Genomic DNA, 23866 nt, shown 5'->3' on the forward strand with positions numbered 1-23866 from the left:
ATGTAGACACGCAGGCCAGCAYGGATTCAAGGGACCATAAACATCTAGAATCAACTATTTATTATAACAATAAATTAGTTTTTTGTTTTTTACAATCAAGATTTTACTAATACATTCAAAAGTTTAATATTAAAAATAAACATCTAGAACTGTRCCAGTTCTTTCTGTACAAGTACGTACACTGAAGAGGTAGCTTCAAAGGCCCCAGCAGCCTGAAAATGGCTTTTAGAAAGTTCCCTCAACTTAAATCTGCTTTGGAAAGAAACAGGYGAGCTGTTCAGAGAGAGCTGTCACCTGAAGAGCTGTGACAGGCAAGGCCTGGATTAGAACCTGCAGCGACCAAYACCCCCAAACACTTGCCTTGACAGACAGGGAAACCGAACAGAAGGAGCAGGGAGGTTACAGGAGCTTTTCTGAAAAAAAAAGTCTACAGTAGCAGAGCTACTACAATTAAGAGGGTATTTCAATGAAGGAAAAAATACTGTCTTCCTTCAAACTTAGTAAAATCATTTATAATTAGCATGCTTAATTACAAGCCTAATATAGTTGGATTGTTGTCACTGTCTTGAAGACCTTTTTTTCTCCCAGAGATTAGATACTCCCTGTATGTTGAGAAAAGCATTAAAAACAGTATTTATCCTGGACGTGACAGATTTTTTAAATTCAATTCCTTTCCCCTGCTACATCTCAAGCCTTGTGTTGCAGAAGGTAGGGCAAGAGCCACGCTCCACCTTTGTTCAAATCCTTCCTTTCTASGCAGTAAACAGCAGAGGGACCTGCCTGAGGCAGCCCCTCTCCCTTGTCCTTTCAGCAGCCTAGCTCTCAACGCAGTTTGTTCCTCATCTTCCCCCGCTTTCCTTCATGTATTTAATCTACAAAAAACCCAACTCCCTCACACTTGTCTTGCTAAATAAACAGGAGCAACAGATCCAACCTCTCAAGAACAGGTAACATGAACTCTTTTGGAGCTTAGAACTGATGTTTTAAACTCACCGTCATTGTGGATTCTGAGCTGCTGCCATATCCAGTTAGAGCCCCTCTGAAGACAGAAAATTCTACTAAGCTGCAGTTCTTGGCAGACATTCTGACTTTTAAGGATTTATATATGTAATCATTTTTATTTTAACACATACAAAACAGCACCATGAGGTAAAAAAGGCAGATTTTTTGGCTCCTCCGATACCTTTTCCCCTTCCCTATCCMAGGAGTCATCCTTAGTTTGGACAAAGCAAGTACAGGGGGTGAGCGCGGCAGCTCCAAACCTTGCCTGAGGCGTCACAGCCAGCCCCTGCTTTTTGCCTCCATGTGAACGGACGCGTTGCACTGCTTAATAGTGTGTTCCAGCTGAGCCAACTGGCAGCAGCCAACGGCCAGCCTTTCTCTGGGGAAGAAAAGACAGACTGTCAAGAAGAAAGGAACTACCTTCTATGGCACAATGTCCAGTTCAAATTGACATGACATGTTGGAGAGGAATGTGGGAAAGAACACAAGGGCAGTGCTCTCCTTTGGCAAGTTATCACAAGGTAAATGCACTGAGTCACAAAGGGCAGTACAAAAATAACATAGAGCTTTGTAGGTTTGCTACTTGGATGCGCATGGCTCCAAACAACACATTTCCTTAGCTTAGGCAAGCTTAGAGACTTGCAAAACAGAGCTTGGATAATTCTTCCTATCACTTAGCCTTTAAATCAAACTATAATTTATAAAAGAGTATCAACTGTCACGTGTTCCTTACCAGGGAAAACTCCACGGCCTTGGAAACTACTCAGTGCATGACTTGTATTCAGGCCATGACAACTATGGTGCCCTCTCTGAATCTTGTTTGCAATCTGGTAATACTAAAGAATAATTTTCCAACTCAGATGAAAATAATCTGTAAGCCTTTTACACATTAGCAGAACTATTCTTCTTACCCTAGTAAGGTACACCTAGTTTATAGCCACAAAACAGGAACATCAAAGAAAATATTTACCTGAGTTTTGTATTAGTTTAACTGTAAAAAAGCCTCCTAAATCAAGACGGTAATTGGAAACTTAAGTTTGAGCTGCTTCTCCTCTTTTTCCATCTGTACTTAGTAAGCTTAATTACAAGCAATGACTGTGGACAGTGCTATTTTCATGGAGAGAAAATTTAGACACATTCTCAGGCCTCCAGAAGCACAGAGCTGGTCCACCCTCATCTCCAGAATCAAACTGGAGCTAAAGGCTGAGTTGAAAGACTGACTCTATGTAGTAAACAAACGAGTGTCATATTTTTTTTAAGCAAAYAAAGTTATCTTACAACACTTCAGTTAATTCAGTACAGGCTACAGTTTTTCTGGAAACACATTTAATTTGGTCATAATTGGCTTACCTGTATGTTTCTTGTGAAACACACTCATAAAGCTCCTCAGCAGTAAATTTTACACTGCTATTTATCTAAAATRAAGAACAAATGATTCACATACTAATTTACCAAATAGAATATACTAATTAAAATCATACAGCTTGTACAGCACAAGGTTATCTAACAATCTCAAGTTTAGACTATGGATAAGAAAGTCATGCTATGTGGTGTAATTCAGCACCACTCCTGTATATATTAGAAATGGAGTTATCACTCGAAGCTCATTTTTAAACAACTTTTGGATAAATATGTTTTTTTTGCTATGTCTGATGTCTAATAAATAAGATCAAGTCCGGTATTAGATAAAACATTAAAGAAAAATTAATACCTCATTGCTTATGACGAAGTTATAAAGGGTCCAGATATCTTGAAAAGTACTGTTTGGGGCCAGGATTCTGGGAAAGAAGAAGAAAAAATCCATTTTTACAACTCTTTTAAGGATTCTATTTCATAAAAAAAGTCAGAAATGCATCATGAAAACTAATTACTTTCTTAAAAAAAAATACCACAAAAACCAAAAGATAAATCATGATCTTTGAAGAATTTTCCCTTCCATTCCTTTCCACTGCCTCCAAAAGAATTAAATGAGCTTATCCTGTCTATGAGAATATCCTAACAAAAGTTTTTCCTAATTAAAAATTCAACTGATGTTTTTATGAGCTATTTCTCTACATAGGCAGAAAGAAAACCACCGATAACTGAACRCTTTTTGTTTCACAGAGCAAAGGCTCTTGTGTTAATGTGGAGCAGCAGAAAACTGACACCGCAAGCAAAACTTTCCCACACTAGTCAGAGCTCCACCTCATTCCCTCCAGTATTTTTACACACAGTTCAAAATTTACCTTTTAACATCATGTTTTTGCTACTTCTAATAAAAGCCAGACAATTACACACACAACACAGAGAAGTGAAAGGAGGATTTAGTGAAGAACCAAGGTTCACGTGCAATCGTRCTATTTCCTTCAGTCACTGCCAGTACGTGGCAGCCAGAAACAGCTCAATTTTCCCCCAAATCTAGTTATTTGACATGCTGCAAACAGAGATACCTACCACAAAAAAAAGCACTCGCTTTGGTCTCTCCTTACAACCCTGTGAGGCTATGAGATATGCAAGCCTTCCTCCATAAATTCCTTCTAATGATCCAAAAAGGAAACAATCCTCTCTCTCAAAAAAAGAGAAATCTATCTAGTTAAATAGATATAATTCATCTCTATCTCAGTGYAACCTTCTGTGTACTCACTAGGGGGGAAAAAACTGAGAAGTACATTACATTAAATATTATATAACACTTCATATATTTAAAAAATCTGATAACGTTTTGCCTATATTAAATTTTAAGTATCTATTTAGATAAAGAAAATGACTTAACATTAGAAAAAAATCTGGTTTTTGGAAGCTCTTCTAGCTTTCCCATGGGAAAGTATCCAAATTCTTTCCTCCCTTCCCCCACCTTGTAATTGGGAGCCTTTATAAATGAAGTAACTAGGAACAAAAAAAAAAAANAAAGAAAACCACACCACCAATCAAAACACAAAATCTTAGTTAAAAAAGGCAACATATTTTAAACAAGTGGAAAGACGATGATAAATCTTGAAGTATAATACAATTACCAAGTTGGATGCTTTCATTCCTACATAAAATCAGGTAGGAATGAAAGTAGAGCAGTTAGTTAACACAAATTAATCACATGCTCTTTCTCCCTAAGACGAAYGTACCCTGTTTTTTTATTTTTCCTTTTTTCAACGTAAGGCAACCTCAGCAGCCCACAGCTTCGGCCGCCCCAGCATCATGGACAGCAGCAAGAAACTCAGAGAGCAAAGCCTGGGAACGGCTGCTTTCCATTTGGTTTGTACCAGTCTGCCTTYTGTTTTACATGGAAAGGAGCAAAACTTGTGTCTTTAGCAGTTATCTTCATGAGACAGAACACAGCATAAAACACGTGGAAGGTAAAACATTACTCACACCTTGACCTGAGTGTCACTATATGCTGCCACGCAAGCAGCGGGGCAAAACACGCTCCTACCAGGGCTTTTCCTGCCGTGGCAGGAGTCACAGCGGGCAGGCGGGGGACACACTCATTCCCCCCATCCATCTGCCACCATCCCTGAATCCTGGTGCTGATCAGGATGCTGCAGACTGCAGAGCAGGTTCACTGGGGTTTCCTACATGAGGCATTGAACAAGGCAACCCTAACTGCTGCTCCTCCTGGTTGTTTGCGAGGACTCCAAACTGGAAAGCATCCTTACTTTTGCACGGGTGACCCAAGCACCTCAGCAAGCTGCTAACACCAGCACCTGGGCCCATCCCAACTACCAGATCCCAGGTGGGTGTAGAAGCTGTCTGGGCTTCCAGTACTTTGGAAACGTGAAGTAAGATGTGTAAATAACCATGTAAGAAATTTTAACATTTAACTCCGTAACTTATTTTGGGAGGCGGGGGGGGGGGGGGGATAGCCATAATGATAATTTCTAGGTTCACAATATCTGAGGTCTAAGATTTGGCTAAATGTGTTACAGTATCTTCAAATAAAAGACGTTTGTTGTTTTCAATGAACAAACATTGTTACATGAAGTGCTCAAAAGAATCTGGTGAGAGAACAACTTACATATTAACGCCCCCCACAAATTCTTACCAGGTCAGCATTCACTACGAAACGGTTATTATTGTTCCTAGCTAAATACGAAGTGCAATACAAGTTCCAATCTTGGAATACTTCTTACTTTTCCCCCCTCACAAAAGTYGTCAGCAGGGCAATCATTTCACGCTGCTGTCAACTGCTTTTAACGGTTCCATTCACGCCCTGTAACCACCACTCTACCCTGAGAATTTTTAAGAGGGTGAAGAGAATGGTTAAGGTATTGCCAGAAACAGGAAAATGTTTGCAAGCGCATTTATTCTTGAATCATGTTCTCRTTTTCAAAGTCTCTCTATGGAAAAGATTGCTCGGGTACAGAAGCAGCTCTGCAAAGCAACTGCTCAGTCAGTCACATGTGAAGCAAACAGGCTCTTATGTAAGAGTATGGAGCCTGGGTCGTGCACTTCATCTTTTRATCACTCCCAACTCCATGCTTTGAGCAGGCGGTGGCAAAGATGCTGGGTGACCTAAGGGTTGGCTTGCTGCTAAATGCAGCTTGCTCTTGCCTCAAGCTATGAACCTGACAAGCAAAGCCTATCATAAAGGAATCAGAAATTTAACAAATAGATGAGAAAAAGTACCCTGGCACTGAAAGCAGGCCAGCCTGCCCCCATGAACACCAAAACACTGGCCAACAAGTGAAGCATGTGGCTACCAAGTAGCAGCGACCTCTCATAAATCTGGCCAAATCACCGCAACTCACTGCTTGCTCCATACTGAGCCCTTCCTCTTAGGCCTTCTCTGTAGCTGGTAGAATAAAATTGATGAAACTGCCACAAAAATTAACCAATTTGATGAATCCATGAGCTTAATGARGATACATGATTTAACTGCACTTAAGTCAATCCATTAAGAACCCTGCTTAATCTTAAACTCAGAAGAGCAGAGGGGAAAATAGTTGAGAAATGGAAAATAAAACCTGCATGAAACTTAAAATCTCGATAACAATTCTTCATTACACTGTGCTGGCATGAGGGACTTGGGCAAGTACTTTTCTAATGATAAACACATACTTGAGACTTCTGTCCACTGGGAAATTACAAGTATTTCTTTCCCAAAGTAAGAAGCTAAGGTCATACTTGCTTCTATAGAAACACACTTTTGATGCCAGATTCTAGAACCACTTTGGAGAGATGCCCATTCTGCAGCTTTACAGGGTCAAAAAGGACCATGGCTTTTACAAGATTAATTTATTTACTTAAGGGAGACCCAAGAACTTCTTTGCTTCCTGCTGAGTTAACGGCAATGAGGCTTAAGCCCCACACCATGCCAAGCATTGGCCACTTGCAACTGTATCTCACAGAGGGAGATACTCAATTATTTTGGTTTCTTACAGCTGTTATAAGAATGGGCAGCGGGGCAAGGAGCCCAGGCAGACCCCCAGGCTGCAGCCAAGTTCACCTGAACTAGCAGACTGCAGTGAATCCACATASAGAAAAAAAGGAAGAGAAACTCTGATCAGATATTTCACATTTTCAACTGTATCTTGGACATAATGCATCAACTACAAGAGTCCTTAAAAAGGATGAGCTTTATGTTGCCATTTGTGCAAGGTTACTTTTTCTCAGTAACTGCAGGGACATTTTCATGTTAGTGCTGACCTCTAAAGAGAGGGAAATTTCTCCCTACAGTCCCTGCCTCCAAGCTGCCTGTTCAGACCTTCATCCGCCTCTAATCCTGCTCTGAGCTGTGCTCATCTGACTGTGCGTTGTCACACTCCAAACGGGATTAGGAGGCAGAGATTAAAAACCTCTTTTTCCTCACCCCCCAGAGCCGAGTTTGCCAAATTAGGCAAATTATGTATTATTTATAACGGATAGCACAAGCACAACATTCCTGAGAAGATCTTAAAACTCAATATATTTCTGTATTTAAAATGTTTGTACAGTCCTCCATCAAGTTAGTGCTCTCYCAGCAACAGCATCAGAAATGTATTAAGCCCAAATTCCATTTAGATATAATATTAGACAAGCAGAGTTTTACGGTACCTACTACAGTATGTAACATACAAATATTTTACATCTCCCCATACGTGATCCTAAGCGCTTAGGAGCATTTAATGGTATTTGCTGTAAACTCTGAGCCTTGGCATGAGGACAAAATATTTTTACTAGTGTACAATAAAAAATAACTTTTCTTAGTATATCGATTAAAAAAACCACCAGATTGAAATAACCATATTAATTCACCAATGATTATGCCTTTTTTTTTTTCTTTCTTTTTGTTATTCCCTATCTAGAAGTAACTTAAGCAGGAAACACAAAGGCAGTAAATTTTTCRTCAAGTAAAATTATCTGAGGGCGCATATGGGCTCATAAACCATAATTTACACTTCTGGCTTACATAAATCCCTACACATAAATTAAATCCTACTAACCAAGTTTCCTTATCCTTTCAAGGGTTAATTCTAACATTTCCATCAATTTATTAAGGGAAATATTTAACAGCAACAAGACAAAAGAAATACATTTCAGAAGGGATCACAAAAAGCTGCAAGTACAGTAAGTATAATTTTCTACTAGCTTAGGTGCACACCTCAATATGAATACAAGCAGCTAGCTACGTGTAGAACAAATCTATGTTCACTTATTTACCTCATTAGTAAAATGCCTCATTAATCAGTTCCAAATAATACACAAATACAAGTGTTAGCCATCAGAAATATTATCCACTCCACATTTACTTTAAAACGTTTAARTTGTATAAAACAGCTTATAAAACCACACCACTTTGGTATACCTGAAGGAGGCTGATAAATTTTCCAAAGCAGTTCATGCAAGCAAAGCAGTCAATCACAGTGATTTACAAGTAAACARACAGAGCTCCTGACTGCTTTTGGAAAATTAGTTAGAAGTTTCCAGCTCATTTTAATATCTATGTTGAGAACGAAAATGAAAGATTATAAAATTCAGGTTCCTGAATTTCTTGCTCCATGATGCCCCCTACTGCAAATACACAGCACAAACTTAGGGCAAACATTTCTTAATGAAGCTTTTAAAGAAAAGCACTCAGAGAACACCCTAGATGTTATYTCAGCGTYTTTTTTTTTTTTTTTAAACTGATCATTACATAACCAAGCACTCAGAATAGATTGTAGTTTGGCATCAAAAATATAACTTTTTATGACRTATGAATAGTTTAAGAACTTACCTACGAATTCCTTCAAGGATATCATTCACAGCTGCTATCAGTTTTTGCAGGCCTAAAAAAGCTTCTTCAAATGAAGACTTCGAAGTAACAGCTACTGTGCTGGGGTCCAACTTCTGAAATATTTCTACACTAATATTGGAAAGAAACAATGAAAAATCTTAATTACAATCTTAATTACTAATAGCTTCGTATTAATAGCTTATTCTCCAGAATAAGGAGAAAAAAAAACAAAAGAAAACACACTTTCCAAAGTACATTTGTTGGAAAATAACATGAAGTTGTATCAAAATTGTGAATTTATTTAGCACACTGTACCTGTATAAGTTTATTGTATTCCATACACCTTCCAAGACTGACCAGATTTCCTGGTGTCTGTTTTCTTGAGCCACGTGGGTATTTGAATGCAACTTTTTTTCTTCACAATTTTGCAGATTTGGTGTCACTGCTTCCATTTTTTCACATACAGCATTTTCTGAAAGGACCATGGTGTCTTCTGACAAATCCTGTCCACTGTCTGATTTTACCTTATGAAACAGTTCAGTAAACAATGTTTCCAGATTTTAACTTAAGAAAAGTTGAAAACTTTAACATGTTTAGTTCTTTTTCTTTTTCCTTTTTAAACAATGCTCATAAAGCAAGGCAGATCTCTTGTAGTCATAACCATATCTACTACTGTCCATTTTTCTTAAGTATCTCTCAATTCTTCACCAAATCTTTCTTCTGTAAGTATTAGAATTTCTGTAGATAGTAAACTAAAGCAAAGGGAAAGCTTTAGAGGATTGGTAAGCTGCTAAAAGCTCTCTTTTTTTTACACCGTTATGTACAGAATTAGGAAGCTACACAAATCAAGACACTGAAATATCTTTCACAGCATCGTAGAGCTGAGAAGAAGTAAAAGCATACTTTCCAGAATGCAGAAGATACCAGCACATTTCCCATTAAATATCACCAAGCACATAATATACCCAAGTCTTTCCTTAATACAGAAGAATGGAGCTAGTAAGACAATAAAAGCTGAAATAATATACTTAGAAATAATAATATCAGGCCAGTAGAACACATAGAAYAGAGCAATCTAAGACAAGCTTAAGTGGAACATGGAGCAACTTTAAGACTATGCCAGGAGAATGCCTACTGAAGCTCCCCTTACCTCTGTAAGTGTTTGGTGGAGCTTACTGACTTCAGCGTAAGCCYGAGGAAGCACACCATTGTAGTCTGACCTTGAACTGAAAGCATGCAGCAGGTTTTTGGATTCCTGGAGCAACATACCAGCTGTCGAGGAGTCAACTGCTTGAGCTGATTTAATGTTAAGAGGAAAGTGGGAAATAAAAAAAAAGAAATAAAAAAAAAAGAAATAGCGATGTTAGGAGTTACCAGTCTTAGGAGGAAAAATTAATACTCAAATATGTAAATTAATTGAAATATATAAGAAGTCTGGAAAATAGTACAAAAACATTAGGCAAAAGAGTCTCTAAAGAAATATTAACAACACTGTGCAGGGTTAAGACTTGTGCTTCTTAATCGAGTAACCTCAACTCATCCCAGACCTGATAAGAAGTTCAACAGACCTACTATCTAGCATATTCCTGCAGAACAAATACCCCAAACAGCCGTATTTGTTAAAATCTTTAACACTGAACAAATGAAAGTTTTTCTCTTCTTTTTGAAAACAAAYTTGTCTTGGTCACATCTGCCATATTAGAGAGATTTTGCTTCTTCCCAATTTATTAGGCAAATGCAGGTCAATARATGAACTCTATAACTACATCTAATTTGGCAGCGAAGGAGGGAGAAGAGAAATACATTTCAGAACCCATTTGCTTCTCTTTTTTTTTTTTTTTAAATGAAGTTATCCTCTGTTCAATTTCAGTTCACTCCTGACTCTACACACAATAACATTATTGAGATTTTTTTCACGCACCTGGGTGAAAAGTTGTAGATTCATATGAAAATTGATAATAGGTCCAATATATAGCTCCCCTTGGATAATTTGTCTTTGAATATAAAAGGCAGAAAAGGATAGAATATAATACTATTTAAAAATACAGAGTATGTGCCTTTTCATGGTGTCTACTTTTGTAACTCTAACTACAAAAGACAGAACAAGTTTATTTGAAAATGTACAAACATTCTCGGAGATTCTTACYTGTACAGAGGTGTTTATAGAGATATTCAACAGTTGCAAGTAAACTCCTCGGCACAATATGACCAAAAACAGCCACCCAGTGTTTTTTATAACACTGCAGTAAGCTTGCTAATGTCCATGGTGGCTTCAGRTACAGTATCTGTAAAACAGTATGTTTAAAATTTGAAGCTGATTTTCATATAMACATATTACTATACATTTTACACCAATTCTTTTTTTTAATGTCTGTTCTCATTTGTGCTCACTGAAATAGTATTCCAAAGGTTCCTCAGAAATAAGATTTATCTAACTTTAACAAGTCTGTCGTTTAAAAGTCGTTTAAAGTCGTTAAAAGTTGTTTAAAAACGATTCAGCAGCAGCATGAGTTACACATGAGTTACACAGAGGTGTTCACTTAGAAGTGTATGCTGTACTACAGTAATTCTAACTATCATGATTTTTGCGTTCCTCTTTTCTCAAGTAGTACAAATGTACTTGAGTAATCTCTCAAAGCAGAATACTCAATAAACAAGAACTACAATAACAATACATCTTTACCTACTATTATTAAGAAAAGCACAAGTAAACCTTATTTTGCATAACTATGACTCTACATAAAGTAATATATAAAAACACAATTTAGTATTTCCCAAGAAAATGTAAATATGTTAACCAGAACCAAGACAGTCAAAAAYGCCTAAAAGTTAACAGCTAATCAAAGCTTCGTCTTGTGACGAAGGAATCATTCTACTCAAGTGAGGAGCTGAGGGTTGCTTTTTCTTTTTTTGTGTATGTGTGTGTGTGGGGGGTAACGTCATACYGTAATTTCACAAAAGTGATCACTTTCCATGTTGACCTTGCATATGAAATCATATAGCAATAACCTTCACTGATAGGCAAAATTATAAATTATAAAATATCCTCAAAATCCCTTTGGTTCAAATCAAGCACAGGAAAAAGGTAACTAACCTTTCTAACCTTTTCCACAAATTTCCCTAAACACTTTGAAAMGATAAATATTCATTATCTTGTCACTTTACATTAAAATGATAACTGCTTCATAATAAAAAGTTCTTAAATACGGCTGATAGCAAAATGTTTCAAGTTCTCCAAAACTTAAATGTTTTTAACCATACTAGAAAATAAAGTCTAAATGCAATGTAATTAATACAGAGGGCTGTGAAAAAAAAATCACTCCTGGAACTCCTAAAATTTCTACTGCTGCATTACTAAAACACTGCACAGTCATTATTGGTCAAATCACATAATCTTGTTATAAAGCCAAATAGTATAACTGAATATTGTATTATGTTAGTGATATAAATAACTACATTGTTCGGTTTTAGCAGAAGTATCAACAACATAAAGACACCAATTTGACTTAAACACCTTAATATTTGAAATATCAAACAAGACAACATAAGAAACCACCTCCATCCACAGGTTTCCAAAAGCAATTTTCATTTCAGTCTCCAAAATACTAGATAAAGCTTCTCCTAAGTTCTTTTCAAGGTCTGGAAGTATACTTGGGAATTGAGTAGTAAGATAAGCATTTCCTTCTATTTTCTGGAATTCCGTATCTGTCAAATCAGGGACAATAAAAAGAATTTATTGCAACTGTTTCTGTATCTAATTTATGTGGACAGTACACAAATTACTTACTATAAATAAAAGGAAATAYAGAATGCCTTTCTATATTATGTTACAATGCAGACATTTTCAAGTATTTCTAGTTAAACACACTTTTATTACTTTTAATTATAAGCTGCTAATGAAGAAGAACCAATTTCCCCAGAGYATTATTCATTTGTGATCTTACTCCACATTCATTCTTTCCCTTTAAGTAACTTCTATACAGCTAGAGGGATTATTGGCAAGTATAATGAAATCACTTCTTACACCTATTTAATACAAACAACTGTATTTGCACCTTTAGAAACAGGATCAGGCATTACAAAAAACAGGTTCTACTCTTTGGGATGCCAGTAAAGCTCTCATTCTAAAACACTAAAGAGCAACCTTAGATACCAAGTTTTATAACTAATAGGAATGGGACTCAAACTGAGACAAGTGGATATAACTCTTTTCAGTCCAAAGGACTGCTGAGGACACCTTTTAAAAAGCTATATAAATATAGGAAATTGATGTTGTGTTCTGTAAATAAAAATATGTAATATTGGAATGTTCTGGAATTTTAAGAGACACTTAATAAACATCTCAATCTTTCAGAAGACTGCTCCAAACACAATGACAGTCAAAATTCAAGGTATATGAAAATGGAGCTAACAGTGGAGACTATTCTGTCTCCCCTATATTGACTACTACGTACAGCTGCTCACTTTCGAAACACGTGCCCATCAAACAAACTTACCACATTTGGACTGTTGCAGATCAACACAGTTCTGCTGTTTGTTAACATTCAGATTCTGTAGAGCAGTAACCAAGTCTGCTTTGCAGAATGCCTTTACCTCACTCACAATGGCCTTATTGCATAAATTCTTATCATCCCTACAAGAGAATTAACTTTTGACATAAAACTGACATGGTTACATACTAAATAAGTCACAAATTAAGTAATACACTGAAAAATTTGCCTTCAGTAAGCTTACTTTGTGAGCTTCACGATATGCAAAGTTTTCCTTCTCAAGCAATTAGAAACAGTTCAAAAAAAATAGACTACAAAATTAACCAAAGCAGCTATGTCTAATGCTGTGATCTCAGGATGCAAATAAAGCAATGTTGGCAAGTAACATTTTATTACATGGACATTATAAAACCCAGTTCTACAAACTTATTTTTTACAGTCCTACTGGCCAAATCGTCATCACAAACGCTCCTCTGAGTAGCYGAACTACTAGAGATGGACAGTACAAAGCTAGATTCTACTACTGCCTCCAAATTCCAATTGCTTACGCTGACGTACGAAAGGATATTGGGATTCAGATGAAGAATACTTTAAAGTCACCTCCTGCTCTATTTTCAGAGAAATCTAAAACCATTAGAGACAACCAAACCCATGCTGTGATTGTGATATCCTCTTACTGAAGTAATATTGGATTTTTTTTTTTAATAAAAGCTGCTCAAAATCAGGAAATATTGGCCTTTAAAAACCAGCTTCACATGCCTTGTATCAAATCAAGAATCAACTCTCAGAAGTCAAGATTCACAGAACAAGAGCAGAGGCAAATCTTCACCTTCCCTCTTCCTCAGATTAACACTCATCACTGTTTTTCTCCTCCAAAGAGGTGGGCAGAAATTAGCTAACTGGATGTCAGTCATAAATACAATTACTTTTTCAATTTCATAACACCAATATATTTTTAATAAGAAATTGGAATAAAATCCCAGATGAGTATTCTTTAAAAGTTTTACAATTGAAGCTTGAATAAAATTAGTTCTGTTCAAGTGCACAAGGTGACAAAGTCTACAACTTTTATAGTTTCTTACAACCTTCCTACTTTAAGTTTTAAGAGATCTCAAAAAGCTTATTTTGAAAGCAGCTCTGCATTTTAAGACAAGATTTGAAAACGCCACATTTATCAGGGGACCTCCTCATATACCTTGTAACAGACCTAGAAACACACAGGAACTCACGTGCAAAGTATGACAACAGCTTGAGGAAAGAGGTTCTGATACTGCAGACAACATTGTAAAACACGATCATCATTGTTCTTGTCACTCAGGCCATCTGCAAGTTTAGTTAAGACAGTGCTGACATGTTCAGAAGTAACCCAGCATATGAAATACTTCAGTGCAGTCATGGTACTGTCTTTAGATGTTACACTCCTCAAACAAGGACAGAGAAGTGTAACCTGAGCACAAATCTGAGCTTTGAAGTATTAAGTACTACTCTATAGAGAAATGTTATTATTTTGCTGGAAAACCTTTAGTGAGCCATTTATGAATTTTGGAGAATGTTAAGCTTTTGATCAAAAAGTCAAAAAGCAAAAATGCACAATATATTCTTAGCTTGTAGATGGACAGGAAGTAATTAGATTAATCTAGACTAAATAATTCCCTACTTAGCAACTCAGAAAGACACAGCTCAAACTGAGAAACAATTAATTAAACAACAACAGACAAAAGTCTAATCTGAAGGAGACATKTGCACACTAAAGCCACAGTTATGTTCTGAAGGGTGCTGTAAGCTATTAGCCAGTTTTAAGAAGTGAACTGCGGAGTTAGTGATGATTGTATCAAATTCAAACGTAGCATTAAAGCTCGCACTAAGTGAACATGAAAAGATGAGCACACCCAATGCACACYGACTGTACATATCTTACATATTTTTTGAGAAGCAAGCTGCATGGATTGCCCCCACAACTTTGAATCTTGGTTTTTAAGACACATGTAGATGAACTGGACTGCAGGGATAGCTTTGTCCCGAACGTGCTGCAACATTTTCCCCTTCTTTAAGTGGTCTAATTCTTGCAGAACAACCCAAGGAATTATCAATGCAAGTCTCCCAACACCTTGTATGCAGAAAAGAAAAAAAAAAAAAAGAGTGAACTAGTGCACATAACATTTAACTAGCACAAATAGCATTCAAGTATCGTGCACACCAACATCCATCTGCTTTACAGTAAACTCACCTGAAAGAGACAGCAGCTTCCAGCTTACACACTGTAACACCACAGAAGAATAGTTTGATATACACTTGAAAACTACTGGGACTTTTGAAGGTTATTTACTTGGTTGCCTGGGTAGTTATATTCATTAGCTGAAAATATCAAAGCACCACAAATATTCTGACAGATTCCATGTGTGGCTACCAACAACTAACACACATGATCCTAATGGTCCCACATCTCAAATGCTATGAGCTTTATCAAGATARAAATAAAGGAGTGACTGACAACTTATCAATTTTTAGGTGCTTTGTGATTTCAGAAAGTTCTTACAATCACCCATTCTTTCTACAAATTTCCTATCGCTCACTCGCTCACCATGGATTCACATACCTGGTATAGTTTCAGATTTTAAGGACTTGACAAAGTCGAGGTGACTAATCATTATATTTGTGTCAATCACCACTAGTATGTTTAGACCAGAAGCAGAAGACGCTGCAGATGAGGGGAAAAAAAAAAAAAAAAAAAGAAGATGAAAAAAATGAATTGTGTACTGTCTGTTCAGGTCACTACCTGATTGTAATGAGTACTTAAATAGGTATCCAACAGTCTCAGATCAAAACGTACCAGCAGAAATACTTAAATTCTGTTCTGGGAGATCTATTTCCATGCTTGTAAGCTCTCCACAAGTCTGCACTACAGGCAATGCCATCCTTTTTTCAAGACGGGCAACATGCAAATCTTCTACTATCTGCATCTACAGCAGAAAATAAAGGTACAAAACTAATTATATACAAGCAATCTCCTTAAAATGGTGTACAAGTTTTTTTTTTTTTTTTTTTTTATACATTAATAGTGTGTTAAAACTGATTAAAGTGTGACAATTTTTCATTTTAGAAATAAAATGTGAAAAAAATAAGTTAGCATAGCAAACTTTAAGCCATGAGAATCTGCTACACAACCTCCACTATAGGAAGTCAAAAAAGTGAAGGTCCAAAATATGGAAAGAARGTTTGTAACCTTTCTGCCTAGTACCCCAAAAGTTTGGGTTTTGCTACATAGACTGAAAGTGGTATCCTGCCAAATGTACCTTTCATAATACAGCTCTCTTTCCTTACTGAAAAAAGAAAAACCGTCATAGGTTGGAATATGAGACAGGCACAGTATACAAGCAACGACGAGGGACACCTCCTTCGCAGAGGATAAGAGAAAGGCATATTTTCCATTTCAGAAAGTTTCTGATTATCAGCACTTTACTAAGTTCTTTCAGTATTTGAAAAATGATTCACACTCTTAGAAGCACAGATCATAAACCAATGATATGGAATACTAGGAAAGAGCATGAAATGGGGTAGCAACAGGAATTCAATGTCATCAGTTTTGTATATAACTGAGAAGTGCTAAGTTAGAGCACTACTAACCTCTTGATCTGATTCTGGGCTCTGATTGCCTCGATGTGATGGAAGGACTTCAAAGATCTGTAGAAAAAAAATGAACACTGCAGCAAGAATATAAATTGTCAAGGACTGAGAAACAAGTGATGCTCAAGTCAATAGTCTGAGAAAATACCTGTTTAGTGTTAAACAAGTACTTCACCAACCTTTTGGGTAGACTTTGTGTTCTCACTGTCTTGGTAGGAATCAGATGTGCTTGGGACCTCAGAAGTCTAAAAAGAGAAACATCAGCAGAAATAGCACTAAGAATCTCCTAAAGTGCTTGTTAGAAAGCACTGAAGATTTGCAAAGATATTATTGCAAAAATTTGCAAATATTTCTGCTATTCATGATGAAGTAATATGACTAGTAATTTTTTCTCAACAGTAATCATTAAAAAACAGCTTAGAAGGTAGGGTTTCTTTTAAAATAGATAGTGTTTTACCCAGTAAGCTTATTTTTCCAATCTCTTAAGAACTTTTAATAACTGATTGTTTAAAATTAGTGTCCTTATGACAATTATTTGAAACTATTATTAAGCATCCAAAGGGTTTCTGAAAAGATCATTTAAAGTCTGTATTCAAGTTTTAATAATTAAGTCCTCTCTTTGCGTATCTCTGTTTGCACAGAATGATCATACTTTTGTAACATGAACAGAAATTTCTGTGGCTGGGCAAGTTGAAAACAAATCAACAAACAAAAAGCAACAATGCTCAAAATAAAATCTGTACATAAATACAGGCACAGAGCCAAATTAAAGTTAGAAGTGATCACATCTGTCAATCATTCTTTCTTCCTAGATTTACAGTAAGAAGTTCTGTTGACCTCACTATACTGGTAAAAGAGCACCTGCTTTGCTCAAAGRGGAGGGTTTTTTGTCAGTTTACACACTTAAAAAAGAAATTATATGATGGCCATGATGACACACTCAYAAATCTGTTGACTCACATCTAAACTGAAATACTCAACACCTCCAGCACTAAGATAAATCGATGTAAGCATATGTGCAGACTTGTGATGTGCAAGATCTTCCTTTTCTCCATTGTATTCAGCAAAGCAGAGAAGCATTTTAATGTGGTTTAGGTTAGGATGAGAAAAATCCTCCATTTGAGCTCTTGTGAAAGRAGACATAAACAGGCTATTTATACAAAAACAGACTGCCGTGAAAAAACGAGCCTGAAACATACATCTGCACAATAGTAGAATAATCAGGTTCTCCTTACCCGCTTAAAACGTAAAGCYGCAGCTTGCAAGCATCCTCCTTTAGTCCCTGCATTAGTATCAGTTTTACCAGCATCAGCATCCTGTTTTTTCCACTTATGACAGTGCCATCGTTTTGGTGTTTCAGCTGAACAGTAAGACGGTGTATGTTTCGTAGCATGTTTATTTTTCCTAGAAAACTCCTTATATTCTTCTTCATCCTCATCATCATCACAAGTCCTGGATAACATACGTGATTTTTTAGTGGAAGATGTTTCATCATTTACAGTCTTTGCAKAGGTGATAGATGGCTTTTTTTGAGTTCTGACATCTTCACTCAATTTTTTGGATCCATGTGATGCTCTGTGTGGTACATGTGAAGTGCATGCAGCAGACTTGAACTTCTCCAGCATGGCTTGTTCAGCTTTTAGTTTTAATTTGCAGAATTCATTTCCCTCTCTCTTTTTCTTCATCACCTTGTCCTTCTGGAGTGCAAAGCTATGCAAGAGCTGTTTTTCTTCTGCTCCATCAAAACGATTACCTTTGTGATGACTTTCTCTYCTAGTAGATACCACATCAGCAGCACTAGTACTTTTCCCATGTTTAACCTCTTTAGGCTTAAACTGTATAACTATTCTCTTTCGCTTCTCAATTTGGATTGGAGAACCATCTGTGGTTTTGCTTCTGTTTGGTGATTTTCCTTCAGACCATCTATCAACACCATGAGAAACATTAGAACCTTGCTCATTTATCTTCTCTTGCATGCCCTTCTCTCTTTTGAGCCTATAAAAATGTTACAGAGAGGGGAAAAAAAAAAAGACATTGACATGTTATATATACATACAACAATTAATCAGACAATGAAACAGAACTCGCAAAAGAATCTGTATTTGATTTGGCCATTCCAAGTCATGTATTTATGTGTATTGATTTGGGATATCCTAAACTCATGCACTAGATTATTATTGTGGCAACATCTGTCCTTTAAGACAGTCAGATACACCGATCTTAGCGTTTAGAGCTTTACTAGCTGTAACACTACTTTTACTTCAATTTACCATCTTGGAAAAAGTTTTCTTTCTACGTTTTACTAGCTTTTGGCTTGACAGATCCCTGACTACAGTCTTAATACAGCCCAAATTTCATCTTAATGCACAGCTAAGTTTTAAGAGCAGTTTAATGATATTTGTCTGTACCACAATTCAGTAAAATTCAAGTAAGTAAATGTTGGRTCTTGACTGAACATCACCAAACACTGAAAGAATCTCAAATGATAGTGAATAAATAGACTGGGGAACCTGCAAAAGTAACAACTGGGGGGAATACAGCAACACTCAACAAAAATGATATATGATGTGAGAAGTTGTGACTAAAGAACTATTTCTTACAAGAGAAAATGAAGTACTTAATTTATCACATGTTAAGTGTAAAATATTTGAAGATTCTCCTCTACTCTGTCAGCATTAACAAAATTGGTGGGGAGGTAAAAGTCACAAAACCAGCTTTTCACATGACAGGTAATAACTTAAATGCACCTCTATCTTTGGAAACCGAACTGGTTACAGGAAGGTGGACAGGTTTGCAACAGGAAAAAACATCTTGTACTTGTCTTGTTTCATACATTCCTTCCCATACAATCATTCCTGAGCACTGTCAGCAACACCCTGCAACTAAATAGCCTGTGTTTTACAACCAAATGATGCAAAGAGATTGCTCTGAGATTTTTGCTCTCCTAAAGAAGCACTTCAAGGATCTCAGAACTCAGGAGAACATTTTTAATTTATATTATTAAGCTTTCAAACTCTATTTACATTTTCTACAGTTAAGATGAAAAGATGCAATTTTTTTGCCTAAGAACAACTACTTCAAGCAGCTGGAAAAATCAAGGATTTAGGGATTACAGAAATTGATTAAAGGTATGAATTTCACTGCAGAACTATTCTCCAAGCTAAACTGAAGGGTTTTTTTGTTTTGTTTTGTTTTTTTCTTCTCTTGATAACAGACTGTGCACAATACGCAATGCAGGACAATACAGTGCTTAAGACACAGAAGAGATGTCATTTTTTTTTCCTCTCTCAATGCTAGCAATGCTGGTTGTCACTTGYATATTATCTGAAATTCAATAACAGAGTCAGAAAAGTTTTAGGATCCTATTTTCTCAATCACTACAAACTGATTTGCCTAAACAAGAGCTATACATTAGTGAAATACAAACATATCATCTTAGGTGATGAGAAAGATTATGTTTTATTTGGTGAACAAATCAAGCAAAGTTCTCACAGTCAATCATCTAGTCTTTTATTTAATGGTTATCTATTACATTTAACAAAAAAGCAAAAGTTTACCTCTGAAATTCTGCTTCTCTTTTCATAGCAGGGTTATAACATCTTGAGTCTTCAGAGTTCTGAAAGAAGAGAAAGACCCCAAGGTCTTGTATAATAAASCGCAGTAAAATAAAATTTTGATAAGATGGAACAAGCTGTTGTCTCTTACTGGTTTATTATTGAAGTGCCAGGACCTGAACGACAGGCTGAAGCGGGAATTGACTTGCAGATGGACCCAGCACTGCCTTTGTAGAAATACACCAAACTCGCCTGTAGAACTGCTCAAGCTAACTTGCATGTAGGCTTACTAAACTGTAACTTTTTATCAACTATGGTGACCTTGTTTATGCCAAATTATACTGTAGGCTATTGTGCAATTGTGTTAATTTTGTGGAGAACCCTCTCATTTGAGGTCTGGACTCTGGCCAAGTCCCAGGCCCAGATCATCAGGGTATATGCTGCACCAGATGTTACCACTCACAAAGAAAATGCAAGCCATTATGATTTGCTGATTTTGTTCTATAAAAGCTGGACCCTCTTGTTGTGACTTTGGAGATTTCACTTATGGTTGGATGCACTGTGTAAGACCTCCCAATTGTTGGTAAGGTTCTCCAAATTCTTGCTGCAACAGAGGGTCTCCAGCAATCACGGTTCTGGATGAGACTGTAAAGTATTAAGCATTTGGTGATGTATCTTTTTCTTAATCACTATTCTCTTCTAGTAATGGTAAAGTGTATTACCYTGCTTGCTTTGTCTGTGGCTAAAACCAGGAGCGTAGTAAGCTTACTGTTTTGTTAAATGTATCATTTCATTTCTGTATTGCTTTAATAGTAAAACAAGACCGTTCTTCCCATTGGTGTGTGTGTTCTTTCTATCGCCCTCATCAATTGGCAAAACAACTAGGAGTAAGTCAACCTTTGAAAACAGTAGCTGCACACCTCACTAAAATTCTGTACTTAAATTTTATTATATCTAAGAAGCACAAGAAGGAAAAGTAACTGTGGCATATAGACCTCGATTATAAACAGAAAAAGCTTGAATGATTAATCACATTCAAGATTCTTCATGTGTTCCATATATTCTAGGAATTAAACAGTGTGTACAACATACATTTTTGTATATTTATAAAAACATACCCCTGTCAATGGCCTCCCGAGCCCCAAAGAGCAGATATTTCCATGGGAGGTTTATGCAGATGAGATGGGTATCAATTSTGACCAAATTTACTAATCAGAGGCATCAGTGTGAAATCAGTTACATGGGCCTGGTTAAGAGTAAGGATGATCTTAACACTGCCTGGCATATCTGCCATACTGCAAGCTGAGTCACATTAGAAAGCACTTAATTAAAAACAAAAAGGTTGCAGAAATCTCCAAGGTCTTAAACTATGGAAATCTGAAGAACTTGTAATCATGTTGGTTCTTTTACAATAGCACAAACAGAATCTTAATGCAAGAGGCTTTTCGAGGCTGCTAAATTTTGTCATGTAACCTGCTGAAGGAAGTGCTGCTCAATTCACATAATTCCAATCAAATCAGGAAGCAAATTTTACTCTTTTATTTACAACATGTAATTATCTGGCAATTAGTGAACTACACACTCAGAATCAACACCAGGAGTACAASAGATAGGCTACAATATAGGGTAATTATAAAAGTGTTTGATAGCAAAAAGTTCTAATCTCAGACAAGTAAATGACACACACTGCACACCCCCTCTTTCATAGACAGTGTAGGTAACAAGCACACCCCCCCTCGTCTGCGAGAGCTTGTTGCCCTCATTGTGTGCACACATCCTGCTGGAAAGGCAGGGGCTCAGGCCTTGTATACAGTCCTCTATCACACAGCGGTGACAGCATTCCCTATGACACCATGCAGGCACCGGCCCTGTCCTGTTGCAGCCTGCACTGTCCACCTGCTGACTGCAGCAGGAGCTCACGACAGGGTGTGACAAGGGAGGGCATCCCGTCACACTTGCATGGAGGCTGTGATGCCCATGGGATGGTCAAGCCCAATTAACTGCTACTACTGTCTAACTCTAAAACCCTCTCCTTAAAAAAATACAAGTTTTTGTGCTGTTTTTATATTTCTTTTCAAGAAATATTTATATATTTCTTTTTCTCAGMATAAGCAACTATCATTGCTACCTTCCTGTTTGTGTTATCAGCTCTTGGGTAATCACCACCTCAGAACAGACTATTTCAGGTATTCTTTTCACATGCAGAGTTTACACTCACATGCCTAACGTCCCATCCACTGTTTTCCAGACCACCCGGCCAGCCAAGGGGTGGCTGTGCAGACTCTCCTTGCATAGGAGAGCTTTGCTAACAGCTGTTGTAGTTAATACTGTGACAAATGGAGTTTGCAGTTGCAAATACTAGGAAGAATTTACAAATATTTGTACATTTCTATACGAGTGAAAGACTTGTAAAACCATAAACTCCTCACGCTCACATATAGACACTTCCAAGCRCTGTTCTGAGGCATTAGATAATTACAAACTCTCTCACTTTATATCACCTTACAAAAATAAAGGAAAAAAATCCAGCAAACCGAAATGGTGATTTTTTAAAATTATTGATCTACTAGCTATGTAGAACACTACTGTTARAAAGTAACTTTCCAAAAGGGTATATGAACAATAAAAATAACCAGTGGTATGGGAAATTGTTTTGGCAACATATGTGACCAAAAAGATTATGACTATGGTTGAACCTTCATTTTGCATGTGATTCAGTAGAACTTTACTCACTATTCTTGTATGTACATACATACAACAAATATGTACCTATGTATGTACATACATACAAGAATATACTAAGAATCTACAACAATTTTGGTCACTGACTTATACTGCATTGGTTAAGATACTGTATTTCTTTGACAGCCAATTGCTAAAACACTGTGAAGTATAATTTGCGCTTAACCAAAAATAAAATTACCCAAGATAAAGAACAACCCRGGAATACAATAGTACTTTTGGTAACTTCTTTTTGAGCTCATTTTTTCTGGTTACTTAAGAAAAAAAAAATACTTAAAAAAAATTAAAAAAAMCACAATAATTTCTGATACCCATGGCCTCCAGGAGAAAAACAAAACAAAACATGAAAGTCAGTCATGTGGCAGGAGCTTTTAGGAATCTGATGAATCCGATCCTCTGACTGTCTTTAATGAACCCACCTTTCATTTCAAAATTAGATTCAACTTTCTATCATAAAACTGCTCAATAATTATCCTCTCAAATGTGGGATTCTATTTATTTTATAAAAATAATATAGTTCTTCCTACTTTATCATCCCGACCATCCAGACTGCCCTCCTTTCCACTTAATTTCTTCAGTTTCTTTTTAGACATCTCCAAACCTAGGGAAAAAACAGTGTTAACATTATTTAAAATTTCAAAACAATTTCCAAGTGTATTTCTATCTGGTCTAAAATCAACTTTTAAATAGCGCTAAGAAAACGAAACAGAACACACTCCTCGTCTTCCCTCTTTTCTTTTTCCCTCTTTTCTCTTTCCCAGGGCCCGGAACGAGGCCGGGCGCTCCCATCTCGCCAACGGMCGAACGTCGCACAAGGAAACGCGGCGTTTTCATCTCCCGCTCCAGGCGGGCGTTTTGCGCCAGCAAACACGCGGGACACGCAGCCCTCCCTGGGGCGCTACCTCATGTGGAGTTTACAGCCATTCCAGGGGTACAACTCGCACCTCAGGCCCACCCTTCCCCACGCCGGGGCTCCGCAGGCCGAGCTCACGACATCGCTCGGTGACACCGGCGCGCGCGGCCGCMGGGCCCCGAACTGAGGCTACAAACACGGTTACGCGGGCGGGGGCAGCGGCTCGGCCGGCCCCGGGAGGGCCCTTAAGCCGCTCTTCAGCGCGGACGGGCGGAGCGGCCCCGGGAGCGGCCCAGCCGAGGGGCGAGGGCCCTGCCCGCCGCCGCCGCCGCCGCGAGCCGCGCAGCGCCCGCACCTGCCCCGCCGCCGCCCGGCGCCTCCCCGCGCGGAGCCCGTCGGGCCGCGCCCCGCGGAGCCGCCGCGCTGCGGGGCA

At 37.5% G+C, this 23866-nt stretch overlaps 1 protein-coding gene across 1 annotated transcript; it reads right to left on the reverse strand.

Moving 5' to 3' along the window:
- Positions 1–139: 139 nt before the first annotated feature.
- On the reverse strand, positions 140–23173 carry SWT1 (SWT1, RNA endoribonuclease homolog). Its single transcript, XM_026037930.1, has 18 exons — positions 23108–23173; positions 19842–19900; positions 17520–18279; positions 16464–16529; positions 16285–16341; positions 15491–15620; positions 15257–15358; positions 14579–14767; positions 13890–13983; positions 12667–12803; positions 11727–11875; positions 10317–10455; positions 9321–9466; positions 8486–8694; positions 8171–8299; positions 2714–2780; positions 2353–2417; positions 140–1381 (listed from the first exon to the last, which is right to left on the reverse strand). The coding sequence occupies exons 1-18, from the start codon at positions 23171–23173 to the stop codon at positions 1276–1278; spliced, it is 2670 nt and encodes an 889-aa protein (XP_025893715.1). The 3' UTR covers positions 140–1275.
- Between the last annotated feature and the right edge of the window lie 693 nt (positions 23174–23866).

Source organism: Nothoprocta perdicaria, unplaced genomic scaffold (genome assembly GCF_003342845.1).
Source record: "Nothoprocta perdicaria isolate Ctin4 unplaced genomic scaffold, notPer1 scaffold_20, whole genome shotgun sequence".
Classification (NCBI taxonomy): domain Eukaryota; kingdom Metazoa; phylum Chordata; class Aves; order Tinamiformes; family Tinamidae; genus Nothoprocta; species Nothoprocta perdicaria.